The 16,008-nt window shown below is 45.2% G+C and overlaps 1 protein-coding gene across 1 annotated transcript in view; it reads right to left on the reverse strand.

The window, feature by feature from the left end:
* The window catches only part of LOC311139818 (inositol 1,4,5-triphosphate receptor associated 2-like), a gene marked incomplete at its 5' end in the record, with an annotated part of 31,070 nt that overhangs the window by 1,958 nt on the left and 13,104 nt on the right, over positions 1-16,008 (reverse strand). The window contains 18 exons of the mRNA XM_084174781.1: positions 3,171-3,290; positions 3,616-3,720; positions 3,968-4,104; positions 4,690-4,733; positions 4,811-4,967; positions 5,149-5,283; positions 5,486-5,626; positions 5,707-5,740; positions 5,884-5,932; positions 6,143-6,227; positions 6,694-6,854; positions 6,980-7,071; positions 7,330-7,376; positions 12,209-12,287; positions 12,671-12,845; positions 13,056-13,155; positions 14,210-14,262; positions 15,015-15,312. Coding sequence (XP_084030907.1) covers positions 3,171-3,290; positions 3,616-3,720; positions 3,968-4,104; positions 4,690-4,733; positions 4,811-4,967; positions 5,149-5,283; positions 5,486-5,626; positions 5,707-5,740; positions 5,884-5,932; positions 6,143-6,227; positions 6,694-6,854; positions 6,980-7,071; positions 7,330-7,376; positions 12,209-12,287; positions 12,671-12,845; positions 13,056-13,155; positions 14,210-14,262; positions 15,015-15,312 — 2,012 coding nt within the window. The remainder of the gene's footprint in view (positions 1-3,170; positions 3,291-3,615; positions 3,721-3,967; positions 4,105-4,689; positions 4,734-4,810; positions 4,968-5,148; positions 5,284-5,485; positions 5,627-5,706; positions 5,741-5,883; positions 5,933-6,142; positions 6,228-6,693; positions 6,855-6,979; positions 7,072-7,329; positions 7,377-12,208; positions 12,288-12,670; positions 12,846-13,055; positions 13,156-14,209; positions 14,263-15,014; positions 15,313-16,008) is intronic.

Consider the following 16,008-nt stretch of genomic DNA (forward strand, 5'->3'; position numbering starts at 1 on the left):
AGGAGTGGCAGAGAAGCTACTACAGTGAGGGAAAAAAGTATTTGATCCCCTGCTGATTTTGTACGTTTGCCCACTGACAAAGAAATTATCAGTCTATAATTTTAATGGTAGGTTTATTTGAACAGTGAGAGACAGAATTTTAAAAAAATCCAGAAAAACGCATGTCAAAAATGTTATAAATAGATTTGCATTTTAATGAGGGAAATAAATAGGGAGTGCTCCTAATCTCAGCTTGTTACCTGTATAAAATATACCTGTCCACAGAAGCAATCAATCAATCAGATTCCAAACTCTCCACCATGGCCAAGACCAAAGAGCTCTCCAAGGATGTCAGGGACAAGATTGTAGACCTACACAAGGCTAGAATGGGCTACAAGACCATCGCCAAGCAGCTTGGTGAGAAGGTGACAACAGTTGGTGCGATTATTCGCAAATGAAAGAAACACAAAAAAACTGTCAATCTCCCTCGGCCTGGGGCTCCATGCAAGATCTCACCTCATTGAGTTGCAATGATCATGAGAACGGTGAGGAATCAGCCCAGAACTACACGGGAGGATCTTGTCAATGATCTCAAGGCAGCTGGGACCATAGTCACCAAGAAAACAATTGGTAACACACTAGGCCGTGAAGGACTGAAATCCTGCAGCGACCGCAAGGTCCCCCTGCTCAAGAGAGCACATATACAGTGGGGAGAACAAGTATTTGATACACTGCCGATTTTGCAGGTTTTCCTACTTACAAAGCATGTAGAGGTCTGTAATTTTTATCATAGGTACACTTCAACTGTGAGAGACGGAATCTAAAACAAAAATCCAGAAAATCACACTATTTAAGTAATTAATTTGCATTTGATTGCATGACATAAGTATTTGATACATCAGAAAAGCAGAACTTAATATTTGGTACAGAAACCTTTGTTTGCAATTACAGAGATCATATGTTTCCTGTAGGTCTTGACCAGGTTTGCACACACTGCAGCAGGGATTTTGGCCCACTCCTCCATACAGACCTTCTCCAGATCCTTCAGGTTTCGGGGATGTCGCTGGGCAATACGGACTTTCAGCTCCCTCCAAAGATTTTCTATTGGGTTCAGGTCTGGAGACTGGCTAGGCCACTCCAGGACCTTGAGATGCTTCTTAGTTGCCTTGGCTGTGTGTTTCGGGTCGTTGTCATGCTGGAAGACCCAGCCACGACCCATCTTCAATGCTCTTACTGAGGGAAGGTTGTTGTTGGCCAAGATCTCGCGATACATGGCCCCTTCCATCCTCCCCTCAATACGGTGCAGCCGTCCTGTCCCCTTTGCAGAAAAGCATCCCCAAAGAATGATTTTTCCACCTCCATGCTTCACGGTTGGGATGGTGTTCTTGGGGTTGTACTCATCCTTCTTCCTCCAAACACGGCGAGTGGAGTTTAGACCAAAAAGCTCTATTTTTGTCTCATCAGACCACATGACCTTCTCCCATTCCTCCTCTGGATCATCCAGATGGTCATTGGCAAACTTCAGACGGGCCTGGACATGCGCTGGCTTGAGCAGGGGGACCTTGCGTGCGCTGCAGGATTTTAATCCATGACGGCGTAGTGTGTTACTAATGGTTTTCTTTGAGACTGTGGTCCCAGCTCTCTTCAGGTCATTGACCAGGTCCTGCCGTGTAGTTCTGGGCTGATCCCTCACCTTCCTCATGATCATTGATGCCCCACGAGGTGAGATCTTGCATGGAGCCCCAGACCGAGGGTGATTGACCGTCATCTTGAACTTCTTCAATTTTCTAATAATTGCGCCAACAGTTGTTGCCTTCTCACCAAGCTGCTTGCCTATTGTCCTGTGGTCTACAATTTTAACCCTGATGTCCTTACACAGCGCTCTGGTCTTGGCCATTGTGGAGAGGTTGGAGTCTGTTTGATTGAGTGTGTGGACAGGTGTCTTTTATACAGGTAACGAGTTCAAACAGGTGCAGTTAATACAGGTAATGAGTGGAGAACAGGAGGGCTTCTTAAAGAAAAACTAACAGGTCTGTGAGAGCCGGAATTCTTACTGGTTGGTAGGTGATCAAATACTTATGTCATGCAATAAAATGCAAATTAATTACTTAAAAATCACACAATGTGATTTACTGGATTTTTGTTTTAGATTCCGTCTCTCACAGTTGAAGTGTACCTATGATAAAAATTACAGACCTCTACATGCTTTGTAAGTAGGAAAACCTGCAAAATCGGCAGTGTATCAAATACTTGTTCTCCCCACTGTACATGCCCGTCTGAAGTTTGCCAATGAACATCTGAATGATTCAGAGGAGAACTGGGTGAAAGTGTTGTGGTCAGATGAGACCAAAATCGAGCTCTTTGGCATCAACTCAACTCGCTGTGTTTGGAGGAGGAGGAATGCTGCATATGATCCCAAGAACACCATCCCCACCGTCAAACATGGAGGTGGAAACATTATGCTTTGGGGGTGTTTTTCTGCTAAGGGGACAGGACAACTTCACAGCATCAAAGGGACGATGGACGGGGCCATGTACTGTTAAATCTTGGGTGAGAACCTCCTTCCCTTAGCCAGGGCATTGAAAATGGGTCGTGGATGGGTATTCCAGCATGACAATGACCCAAGACACACGGACAAGGCAACAAAGGAGTGGCTCAAGAAGAAGCACATTAAGGTCCTGGAGTGGCCTAGCCAGTCTCCAGACCTTAATCCCATAGAAAATCTGTGAAGGGAGCTGAAGGTTCGAGTTGCCAAAAGTCAGCCTCGAAACCTTAATGACTTGGAGAAGATCTGTGGGACAAAATCCCTCCTGAGATGTGTGCAAACCTGGTGGCCAACTACAAAAAACATCTGACCTCTGTGATTGCCAACAAGGGTTTTGCCACCAAGTACTAAGTGTTGTTTTGCAGAGGGGTCAAATACTTATTTCCCTCATTAAAATGCAAATCAATTTATAACAATTTTGACATGCGTTTTTCTGGATTTTGTTGTTGTTATTCTCTCAATGTTCAAATAAACCTACCATTAAAATTATAGACTGATCATGTCTTTGTCAGTGGGCAAACGTACAAAATCAGCAGGGGATCAAATACTTTTCCCCCCTCACTGTAAACCTGCTACGCAGCAGTGAAAAGCAGTGCTGCCTGGCTGTAGCTGATCGCTAAACACGGTTGGTTGGTTCACTACTAACGTCTTGTTGGGCATAATCAGGGCGGTGATTTTGTTGCCCAGCTCAGTGAGACTGGACTTCCTCTGAACAGGCTCCTCCCTCCTCCTCTCCTCTGAAGGGGAGTCTGCGTCGTAAGCAGGCCTGTGGGACGGGACGGGCATGCACGGTTCACATACACACATACCGACACTGTAATGCATGTCTCACACACACTTGTTTAACACAATACACACATGTTGTTACATACATGCTCAGGGCATGTACACAAACACACATATACTCTGCCATCAATGTTCCACATGTACTTGTTATGTACGCAGGTTGTACTCCTGCTGACTGTACGTTCAACTACAGATTTGTTACATACATACATTACACAGTTGGGTAAATTAAAATGTTTGTTTTCAGGTTGAGGTAATGTGCGACACACGTGTGCTTCTGACACACAGCAGACATCAGGCCTTACCCCTTCATCATCATCATGAGTGAGGGCTCGTCAGTCTCAACCCAAGCCCCGGAGCTAACAAAGCGCTTTAGAGGAGGACGCGCCGTGCTCTTCCCTGTCACATACCTGTAACCACGCCACATACATACACAATCCACACGTCACATTCCACACGACACCTAACACCCGCACGTCATGTTTTAACAAAGGCCCCTAATTTACAAACACCTAGATGCACATTTCTTCCTCAGAAATCAGAATGGTGTTTGTTTTGCAAAGCAGGGTCAAGACTGCGTTTAAATATTATTCAACAACTCCGTATTCCCCCCCCCCCCCCTCCCCACACACACACACAGTGCTGTAGTCTACCTACCAGGGAGATCTGCGAGTGAGTCTCTCTGCCTCCGTCTCTGTGGTGTCCTGTGCTTTATTGGGCATGTCAAAGTGCATGGGTCCCCCTCCCCCACCGGACCGGGGGATAGCTGCTATGCTGACCCGTCGGGCTGATGCCTGAGGAAAGGAGGAATAGGGAAACCCTTTTTTCAAATACAAGACAGTGCACAGATGCAGACATAGTGATTACTACAGTGACTAAAACAGCAGTACAGTATCATTCACTGAGCCTAAACTGTATATATTTTTTTATTTTGACCCCTTTTTCTCCTCAATTTCGTGGTATCCAATTGGTAGTTACAGTCTTGTCCCATCACTGCAACTCCCGTACGGACACGGAGAGGCGAAGGTCGAGAAAACACAACACAACCGAGCAGCACTGCTTCTTGACACAATGCCCGCTTAACCCAGAAGCCAGCCGCACCAATGTGTCGGAGGAAACACTGTACACCTGGCGACCGTATCAGCGTGCACTGCGCCCGGCCCGCCACAGGAGTCGCTAGTGCGCGATGGGACAAGAACATCCCTGCCGGCCAAACCCTCCCGTAACCTGGACGACGCTGGGCCAATTGTGCACCGCCCCATGGGTCTCCCGGTCACGGCCGGCTGCGACAGAGCCTGGACTCGAACCAGAATCTCTAGTGGCACAGCTAACACTGCGATGCAGTGCCTTAGACCACCACTGAGCCTAAACTGACCTACCTTATAGTACGTTGATCCAGATTGTTTCTTGCCTCTGAAATCATCTGAAGGAAAAATATTCAGTATTAGAAAGAAACATAAGATAGGTGTGTGTGTGTGTGTATATATGTGTGTTCCTCACCTGAGTGTGTTCCTCCAGAGTGGGTTCCGAAGGACCTCTCATTCTGCAGCATGTTTTCTCTCAGCTCAGTGAGCTCAGCATGTTCCTTAGTGTACATCCTCCTCAGGTTCTCTACATGCTGGATCATTATCTCTACTGCCTTGCCTATACGAGACTCCTGGAGGGGGAGAGAGAGCAAGAGGTTACACCCACCCACCCACTGCCTTAGCAGTCCCTATACGAGACTCCTGCAGGGAGAGAGAGACATCACACAGACCCAGACCTACAGTCTACCTATATGACTCTCCTCAAAGGGGAGGAGAGAGGGGGACAAATCACGCAATTAAATTGTACTGTACCTGATGTATGGCGCCCAGCATCTCTGAGCGACTGGACACTCTGGTCATGGACTGGATGAGAATGTCCAGGTTCTTTTGAAGTCTCTGGATGATCTCCATAGACTGGTTATCATCCTCACACAGAGGAGCCAGGGCCTGGCAAGAGCAGATACAAGGAAGGTAAAAAGGAAATTGTATACCCTTCTCACCTATAGCAGGTTCTGACAGCTACATTTGGACACCTCACTCCTGTCCCCCCCGCTCCAACCTGTCCCTTTACATGTGGTTTTAACGGTCTCCCGCCCTTCTCCCCAGTCCCTCCCTCTCACACATCTCGCCTCTCTCTTAAACCTCTCACCTGTAGTAGTCCCTGGCAACCGGACACCTCCCTCCGGACGTTCTCCTCTGCCAGGTCCCGTGACCTCTCCTCCAGCCTCAGCCTCTTCTCCAGGGTGAACATGTCACACTTAAAGCCCAGGGACAGGCGCTGGAACTCCGTCTGACAGATAGACAACACAGCCTTAACTCTATGGTACATACAGAGATAATCAAGAGAAATAGAAAGGTTGGAACGCTTACCACTACCTCAATCTCCTTTTCATTAGGGGACAGGCTGCAATGAGGAAAACAGGGAGTATTACAGAATCTGTCACTAGAAAACAGAGCTATGAGTGTCACAGTACCTGAGAGTATTTATATTATCTAGCAATGCATCTCTAAAATATGAGGTATTGTACTGTATGTTGAGTAGCCTACCTGCTTCTGTCCCCTATGGTTGAGTCCTCAGAAACAACAGAGGTTTCAACTGGTTCGACACACAGAGAGAAAGATGTTCATGTTTTAATATATTGAAACATTGGTCTTGCTATTGATCTCTCTTTTACAATAGAGAGAGATTAGAAAAACTATATCGACCACAGTGACAATTTAATTTTGACTTCAGTCAGTAATTAGACTTATACTAGCATTAAAATATTAGGAACATTATAAGCTGAGGTATCTGGGGTTAACTCACCGTCCTTCTCTGTGGTAACACTGGTTTCACTCAGGTCCTCTGGTACCTTTCCTTCCTCGATGACATCCATACTGTGAGACAGCTCCTGGATGATTGCGGTGAACGTTACACACTCCGTACACACACACACACTTCTTCCTCACTGTACACACACTTCTCGGTCTCGCTGCTATCCTCCACCTCAGACACACACACACACACACCAACTCGATTCTATCGATCTAACAGACTATCCGGTAACCAATGTAACATTTACAGATCTAGCTAGGTATACTGTAGGACTATCATCCATTCTGCTAGAGTCTGAAGTGCTTCCCTGTGTAGATAAGCACAGAGTCGACTAAAGTGAAAGAATGTTCACTCCCTCAAGGCAGGAAAGATTACATTTTCTCAATAAGTCATAAGGTCTCTCACCATCACAGCGCTCTTATCTCAAATGATTTATTCCCTACATAGTGCACTACTTTTGATCAGAACCCCTTGTATCTGCACTAGGGATTAGGGTGCCATTTGAGACAGGGGGGCCATATATCATTAAATAGACCGCTCACCAGATCCTTCTTGAACTTGCTCCTGAGAACCAGGGAGTCAATTTTGGCTCCTGAGGGGTCAGGGGTCATAGCATCCCTTGGACCCTGTGATGGGTCAGTGGACGTAACAGTCAGTCCATCCATGGTCTGAGAGCCTCCGTCCCCTGTCAGACTGACTGTCCCTGTAGAGCCAGTGAAAGGAGTGTTACACACATGCAAACACACACTTTCTCCTTCTCTCACACACACTCACGTACACAGAGACACAATGTTGGCAGGAGGCCATAGCTCCTCTATTTCCTCCTACCTGCCAAGTCCCCCTCCACTGTAGGCACCTGCACCACTGACTCCTGTATGCCCTCCTCCTCCTCCTCCTCCTCCTCTAGTACTGGCAACAGGCTGGAACACACACACATTATAGAGCGCTGCAGCAATTCCACCATGCCAAAACAATTGCACAACTTGCCCTTATCACTACCGTATGTCTCTATCACAACCAAAAGCAAGAGTAATGTTCTAAACAATTCCAAACAAAGCCAACATTAACCTCCTAACAGAAAATATATCTCAGCACACAGACAGCATATGTCAGAGGAAAGTACACCACCTCCATCATGCAACTAGGACACAACCATGTAGACACACACACGCACTCACCTGTCCTCTGCTAGCACTCTCTCAGCCAGCTGGTCCTGGGTTAGCTTCTAAGAGAGAGAGAGAAAAATGTGAGAGAGAGAGGTGAGAGAAAAATGTGTGAGAGAGAGGTGAGAGACAAATGCAGGTGGCCTTGTAACATACTTTTAGCACCACTCGTCAGAGGAAGTTAACGATTATAAAGAGCGACACGCACACAATTGCATTCCGTACCTGTCCCATGGCATCAGAATGTTATCAACGCTCTGTACAGTGAATTTAAAGGATGGGATGGAGAATGCTCATTTCTTACATAATGTGCTGGTTGGTGGAGAGCCCTGCAGCTGTGTGCGGTGTGTGTGTGTGTGTGTGTGTGTGTGTGTCGGGGGCTGTGTGTGTGTGAGTATAAGTGTTGGACAGAATAAGTGTGGACAAGGCATTTCCACTGGCAGGGCAGTAAGTAGTGGGGGCGTTGGAATACGGCACACACACTACAGATGGGTAAGAGCGGAAGGCACTAGACTATATAAAGCTGGATACTCGAGCGCAGAGCTATGCTGAGTGGTAGTTGAGTAATGTAACTGTGCATAACAATCAAGAGGAGAATGACACTATAAAAACCAACCTCAAATCACACTGCAAAACAGATACAAGCTGGATCTAGATCCCTTTTATGTATTATCTATGTAGCATTTCAACTCGACACAACCCATGTTTATAAACAAAACGGTTATTCAGAAGCAAGGACACAGGACAATCCAAGACTGTTGCATTTATTCGTGTAACAACCAGTCCAGGACATAGCTTAAGCAAACAGTGTAATGAAGTCAGGCAGATTTGGCCAATAACACCAGTGTCTTCATTTCCTGCTACTGAATAACTGCCAGACTGGCAACGCTGATGTTACTATGTGCCATTAAGTGTTCATAAAGGGATTATAAAGCTTAAGTGTGTTCAACCAAGTTTCAATACCGGGAATAATTCATATTTATCCCGAGAGTCCCAGGAAATACCGCAAAAATCGGAAGTGCCCATTTCAAGCGTTTAAAACCAAGATATGGTCACTAAACCAGGGTTCTCCCAAAATAAGATTTCGGTGCGCCACATTGCCGGAGCCACTAGCCTATGTAAAGATTTCACAGCAAGTGAAACTGATATTTAGTAATAATAGAGTAAACTTTAACCGCCAATGACATTGTTGTGAATTGCGAAACAGGCCGTTCATAAATTCTGAGCGTTATGTTCCTCAATTAATTCAGCGCATTTCAGCAGTACGCTAGGCCTACACTATATCGACACAGAGTGCGCTCAGGATGCACAGAGCGTACCCTGAGTAGGCTATAGCGTTTTCGAATCATACAGACTTTGTAACAGCAGTCAAACAAAAGTCAAGTGACCAAAGTTGCTAAGCTTGCTAGATAACCCTCAACGAATGACATAAAAATCGAGTTGATGATTATACAGATAGCAGATCAGCTCATGAATAACAGAGAGATGAAATTGTTTAAATATGAAGTTATCTTAAATGGGGACCAATTGTTAAAAAAAATGTCCATATCTACTCTCAAACCATTTGTTGATCACACATTCTCTACCGAAGCTCTCATATGGTCAACGGGGTAATGTTACAGCGGTATTTTGACCTGCATGTGACGTGCTTTGATAATGCAACCTCTGATGAGAATTCTAAACTGAATTCGGGTTTCTGTGTGCAGTCCGGCAGTGTCAACTATGCGTGTGCCTTGAATTTATAGGGACTTTTTGTTAAGTAAATATGCTAGGTTAAAGGCTTTCATAAAACAACCTGCTTGGATAATGTGCTATTTTATTTATTGCCAATCTGCTGCTGCGCCTGTTCTGTAGGCTATTTTGTGGAATTGCATTAGTGCGACATTGGGGGAAAATGTTGTATATTCCCGGGTCTTGTCATAATTTATTTTCGGGAAATGTGAAGAGTGGTCTCAGGACAGTCCTGGGATCCCGGTTACCGTTGTTAATCCCTATAGTTTACTTGGGTTTTATAAACTCACCAAATTCAAACTGTTGATTACTAGTCTACAAACAGATACATCATAATAATAATAATAAATAATAATTATTATTTGGTGGGTGCTTATTTGTCCTGTGTTTTTTCTCCCCAACAGTGGTGACCCCTCATTCAGGGCAGGTGCAGAGCCCCTCCTGTTTTGAGCCCCACATGTTTAGCAAAATAATGGGGGGGGGGGGGGGGGGGCTTGCCTTTTTTGCATGTTATTTTGGCATTAATACGTGTCACATCAGTTTGCAAACAATGTAAAAAATGTTTTTATAATAATTGAGTTAATAAAGCCGCATACAAACATGGTCTCTTTTTTGCTTTCTTGAGTAAGGCAGCTCCAAAATGCATGTGTTTCAGCCTAGCTCAGTGCTGTCTGTGGTGGTGGGGCAGCCAGCGGAAAATACGGAGCGTAGGTGTTGGTAATGTTCTCTAGTTGCGCCATGATTAGCTTAGTGTTCTGTCACTCATGGGGACATTAGGTCACGCCAAGTCTAAGGGTAGACCTAGAAAGTTCAAGCCCCTTGGGTGCTGCCATAGAGTTACATTAGAAGTGCCCATCCAAGAAGGCTCATGGTCATTGGCCACAGATAAAATGACATCAAATCACGTTAGATCTACAGTAGCTTTGATTGGACTGATCATGTCCACATCATACTTAAAAAATCTTAGCTAGCAGTCATCATCATGAATCAAGTCGACAATCTACTGGCAAATCCTTTTTAATCCTTGTCATATGAAGAGAAATAATGAAGAGAAATTATAGATAAAACGTATCGTGCTCATCGGCCATAAACATTACACAACAAGTTGGAAATCGCAACTTCAACAATGAGTGGTTGGAAAGGAATCAGTGACAGTGGCTAACTGCAAGCATTGCAAAGCAATCACTAGCCTGCTATTCAGTGGAGTGGCTGTGTGGTCCCAAATCTGGGATTAAGGGTCTCTTTTCCAAGTTTAAAATGATAAACATTCAACATTGGCCATGCTGTCAATGCAGCATGATTTGTGCCGTGCTCAAAACAACTGTTAACTCGGAACTGCGAAAACTTTACTTCAGTGAGTTCAAGACAACTGGAAAGTTGGGAAAAAACGAGCTCCAACTGGGAAATACATTTTGAACAGTCATCCAACTCGGAATTGTAAAATCGGGAACTCTGGCCTCTTTCTAGAGCTACGACCTGAAGATCAATGACGTCATCATGATTCAACCTTGTTTTTTTCAGAGTTCCCAGTTGTCTTGAAAGCACCATAAATCCAGAGAATGCCAGACTTTGATGACAAAATTTGCCCATGAAGGACCACCGCGCCAGCTTCCTGTTCAAGTGAGCACAGCACAACAAGGTGAGTCAAAAAATGTATTGTATGCTGTTGCATAAATGATGTAATATGCCAGGGAGATCTGTATACTGTAGCTAAGAAAGTAATACTAAGTGTACGTTGTGTAGTAAACTGTTAGTAGCCCATGTGCCTCACCCTAATAACTTGGTCTATTTACCCGAATTCTGTCGCTGTACATTTCAAAAGTGCTAAACAAATCATTATTGACTACGTCCATCCTAGCTCGCTCATTAATGTCTTAATCGCTTGTCGTCCCCTTATGCCATAGTTTGTACATCTCAATTGTCATTAGAAACCACATTTGTTTAAGCAAGTCAGCCATATCAGCTATGTTTATTTAAAAGGCAGTAAATGAGGCTGAATGAACTGTTTCGCTGCCAGACAAGGCTCCGCTGATAGCCAGGTGTAGCAGTGGTAGGATGTTGGGACAGCTTTTATGTAGGCCCTAACAGTTTGTGGGCACCGTTTGTCACCGTTATAGTGCAATTCATGTGTTGTTAAGTGTTGTGTAGTGGCTTTGCTGGCATGTATCCCACTTTTTTGTTTTTGTTTGCCCCACCAAGATTGACATGCTAAAATCGCCACTGCTCCCCAAGACACCCTCAGAGAGCTGGGTCACGGCCAGGGTCAGCCATTATCAACAGCAACCCTTGAGCAATTATGGTTAAGTGCCTTGCTCAAGGGCACAGACAGATTTATTTACCTGGCTCAGGGATTCGAACTAGCAACCTTTTGGTTACTGGCCCAAAGCTCTAACCACTACGATACCTGCTCTCTCACTACTCTCCAGTCTACCAAACCGACAGACAGATCCAGCTCTAAATGCTTGCTAATCCTCACCACAGACAGATTAAACTTGCACTCTTAACTGTATTAGAAGCAATCTGTTGGCTCCCTCTGGAAATATTTCTCACAGGAGTGCCACCCCACTGTGCCTACGCAGAGCAGGAGACTGGAATAACAGAAATAGCATGTCTGTCTCTGTGGATAGACTCACAGCTAACCCCTGTGACAATAATGAAATAACCACATACAAACCCGCTCAGAAAAGATAGAGAAAAGTTTACAGTAGACTACACAATGGATTACACGTAAACATAAAGACTACATTATTACACAGACATAACATCATATGTACACAATCTGGAGCTAAGAACCAAATAAGCCATACTTGCCTCCCATGACAAAGTGTACAGTGCATTGGAGCAACTGGAGCAGAATACTCACATAGGTGGGAGGGACCATGGGTCCTCCTCCACCCTAACCCCCTCTTCTCTGGGCACAGCCCTTAGCCGACCAGCCCCTGTCCATACCCCTCCATCCCATCCACAACACAGCACCACTCAGCCCAACCAGGAAGAGAATGAACAGAGTGAGAGTAAAAGACGGAGAGAGGGAAAGAGAGAGTGATAGAAAAGGGGAAGTCAAGACAGAGATTGTGTCACAGTGGCTGTGACTGTCAATGAAGGAAGTTAGTTTTCCCATCATTGTGCCATCAGTAAAATACTTCCTGTTTATTGTACTGACCTGTGCGTCATTCATATTGGTCGAGGTGATGTCGTCCTCTACTTCTTTTCCTCCTTCACTGCAGTCTGTCTGCTGGGGGCTAACCCAGAGAGAAAGGTGAAAGGTCAGTGTATCAGTGTCTCTTGGAGCCCAACCAGAGAAATGATAAATTCTCTCCCTCAGTAATAAAATGTTGGTGGGTGCTTATCTCTCTCAGATAGTAGGAAGCAGCTGGGGTCACTGACTGCACCAACCTATGTGAGCAATGTCACTGCCCCAGCCCCGATTACAGGTGCATCGTGGGTATGCAAAGTATCGCTAAAGGGGCCCAATTACACAGCCAACACTTCCCTCTTCACTCGGCTTGGAAAACACTAATTTGACTGGCAAATGTGTTCAGAGAGGAAGAGAAGCATGCTACAGTGCACTCACATACACCGAAACTACGACTGTACAGTAAAAGCCACAGAGCTCAGTTCTCACCTGCCAGTCAGTAAAATGGTCTCATCCATCACAGGGTAAGTGCAGCTGGGAGATACCATCTCAGCCAGCCTGAGGGGTGGACTGTTCCCAGCAGTGATGGTCCTGTCGTGTTCTGGTGAGCCAGGCTGAGGTGTGTCTTGAAGAAGGGGCACTACGGTGTCAGGGCTCATTGCATCTGGACAAAAGGGTGAGGAGTCATCATAAGTGAAACAGCATTGGAGAGGGCCATCCAACTTAATGAAATATACTGAATGCATGAAGAGAAATACTACATTTGCTGTAGTTGCAGGCTAGAGTGAGTCAGGGATGGCATGGTGCAGAGAGAGAAAGACTGATCAGAGGGGAGGAAGAGAGAGAGAGAGTGATGAGAGAGAGATGGTCTTACCCGATAGAGAAGAGTGGCAGGGAGGGAGTGGATGCTCTTCAGTGTCAACAGCCTGCTGGTGGGCGTCCTCAGGCCCAAAGCATTCTGGGAGTTTGACACCCTGAGGAACAACACATACAGATAATTATCCATGTAAAAAAAAGTATAATAAGAGTATGAATATGATAAACAGATGAGCATCAATACATAACAGCCACCTGTCCATTCAGTTCATGTGAAAGGATGTAGCGAAATCAGACTGGCAAGCAACAACGCCTTTGCTTATCCAACAACAAAGCATATAAAACAATCACCTCTGTGTCAGTGTGAGTCACTGTCCATTCCCTATCGATCCGATTAAGTAAGAAAGCTCGACTTCAGAAGATGAGCCATTCCGTTTTGTCTATCTAGAACTAATGACATGAGCAAATAAGTCAATTTGGTAGTCAAATAAATACAAGGCTGTATGAGTTGTTATGTCAAGTGGGAGGTATAAAGTATGAGAGAGGAAGATGGAAGGAAAGAGTGCATGTTCCAGGCTAGATTTGTCCATGTCCTGTTGTCTATTCTCAGAGGTGTGGTTAACACTTCTGCTCCTGTTCCAATACTCTTAAAATCCTTCCTCTGTTCCTTCCTTGGAGTGATCACTGATCAGACATGATGACTGGACTGGTAAAAGCTACACAACACCTAAGTGACCAGGATAGATAGGTGATTCATTCAAGGAAGAGATAAGGGAAGGATGCATGTTCAAAGTATTTGAACGGGGCCTATGACCGTTTTCAGTTTCCTGCCCACCAGAAGTGGCCTCTTAAAACTGTCATCATCGTCACATACGGTCACATGCACTCCTGACGACTACGTAGATCTACATACTAGAAGGGATATCCCCATTCAAAGCATTGTTCCAAGGTGGGGTTCTACTCAAATGAACACCCATTCTTTTATATGAAAAACCACCACCAGTCAAATCTTAACAGTGACAGAGCAATGTTCCTTTCACAAAACACATGAGGGCAACCCCAAAGATATGGCTTTTTTGGTATGGTTATATAGTTCAGTCTTTTAAGTCTGGAGTGGATAACCACCAAACTAATCCAGAGAATAGCTATAAATCACACTGACACAGTTGGAGTACATACACAGAGTAATAGGTTTTAAAGACTGCCATCTACCTGTGGGGAAAGACTGTTCACCCTCTGGTCACTGTCTGTTGACGCTGTGGTTTCTGAGAGAGAAAAAGGGAGGGACAATGGGGAAGAGGGAGAGAGGGGGGTAGAGGAAGGGAGGGGGAGAGAGACAGGAAGGAACAAGAAAAGCTAATTAGTTCAAGTTGAAAATCATCTCCGTGATATTCAGCTGGGGTCACTGGCAAGGTCAAACTAAGCCCCACCCACTACCATCTTAGACCATAATATTAGACTATTAAACTCCCCGTCTGTGTTAGTGGATTTAGAGACAGTAATGACCACATTCTTTGGGTTCTGGCAGCCAGTGATGCAGGGAGACCACTGGGGATTACTGAACACTTCCAATGGGTTTGGATGACTTTAACACCTGGCCATAGAAGGCTGGGGCCGAGAAGACTTGCCAGAGAACAGCCACACACACACACAGAAGGCTGGGCCCTCCAAGGGCCTTTAACCAGGACACACACACACACAAAGAGGTCCCTAGCTGGAGACCCTGGCCATCTATGGCTGTCCTTGCCACAAACCCCAGAGGGCTGTGTGTGTGTCTGGGCCTGGTCCTTCAAGGGTGGCTGAGTGCTCTGTGACTCCAGGGATTACCGGAGTAATCCACTCAGGCTTCTGACGGACTCACTAACCCCTGGTTTACCCAGTGTTTCACCCGGCTCAGTAGTCCAGAACCATAGAGAGAGACCTTACAGGAACTCCTGTAAACTCACTAAAATACAGCCCAATATGGTATTATAATAGGATATCATCATTACTAATCTGGGGAATCCTACACATTCACCTCTCAGATCCTCTCCCTCCGTCTGGTCGGGTTCACTTCTTTCCGAGAGAGGAGAGAGAAGGGAGATTCCCCTCAGTCCCCCCTCCTGTCCCTCTCCCCCCACCACGGTCCACCTCTCCCCCACCTCCCCCTCCTCCCCCTCTCCAGGCTGGTCCCCTCTCTCCGCCAGTCTGTCCTCCGTCCTCCTGTCCGTCTGTCCTGTCTCCTGACTCTTGAAGTCCCTGTACATCTCCACCCCCTCGTTCTTCAGGAAGTCTTGGAGGACAAACTCCTCGTCCCAGTCCAGGTCCTCCCCAGCCTGACAAAGTAAATAAACGGAATTAAAACCTGCTCAGGGAATTCATATTTATAAAGCATTTTTCACATTAGCAGTTGTCACAGAGGTTTTTCAGTAACTCTGCCTAGACACCAAAGAGCACGTAGAAGCACGATAGTGCAGGAAAAACGGTCTAAAAAGGTTAATGAATAAAAAAACAGATTGAATAGACTAGAACCTCATAGATCATGCCAGGAGCAAAACAAACAGTAGGATAAAGTTACACTTGTTTTTTCAATGTGTCAATGTTTTAATTGCATTTGTCCCTACTTAAATACATGATAAAGATATACAAATAGAACTGAGCCTGTTCAAAGTGCTAATGTTAATTTTCAGAGTTTAACAGCAAATCAAAAGTTACATTTTCCCCAAATTCTGATCTAAGATCAGTTGTGTGTTTCTCCTCCCTAATAGTTAAGGTTGGTGAGATGGTAAACCGATCCTAGATCTGTGCCTATGGGCGATAATAGACCAAGGCACTTACAAAATAGCATTACAGAATAGGAGAGAGATTAACAACACAGAATATTTCTCCTGATCAGAAAGTGTGCAAAGTGTCCACTCAGCTACCCACTCCTACTCCATCCTCTAGTGTCTCTATTAAACAGCCTTTACTATTCACCATCTGAATCTAAGTCCTATTCTCTGCTATGTTCCATGTTCTTATCAATCTGAATC

This window comes from Coregonus lavaretus (assembly GCF_964263955.1).
Source record: "Coregonus lavaretus genome assembly, chromosome: 13".
Classification (NCBI taxonomy): domain Eukaryota; kingdom Metazoa; phylum Chordata; class Actinopteri; order Salmoniformes; family Salmonidae; genus Coregonus; species Coregonus lavaretus.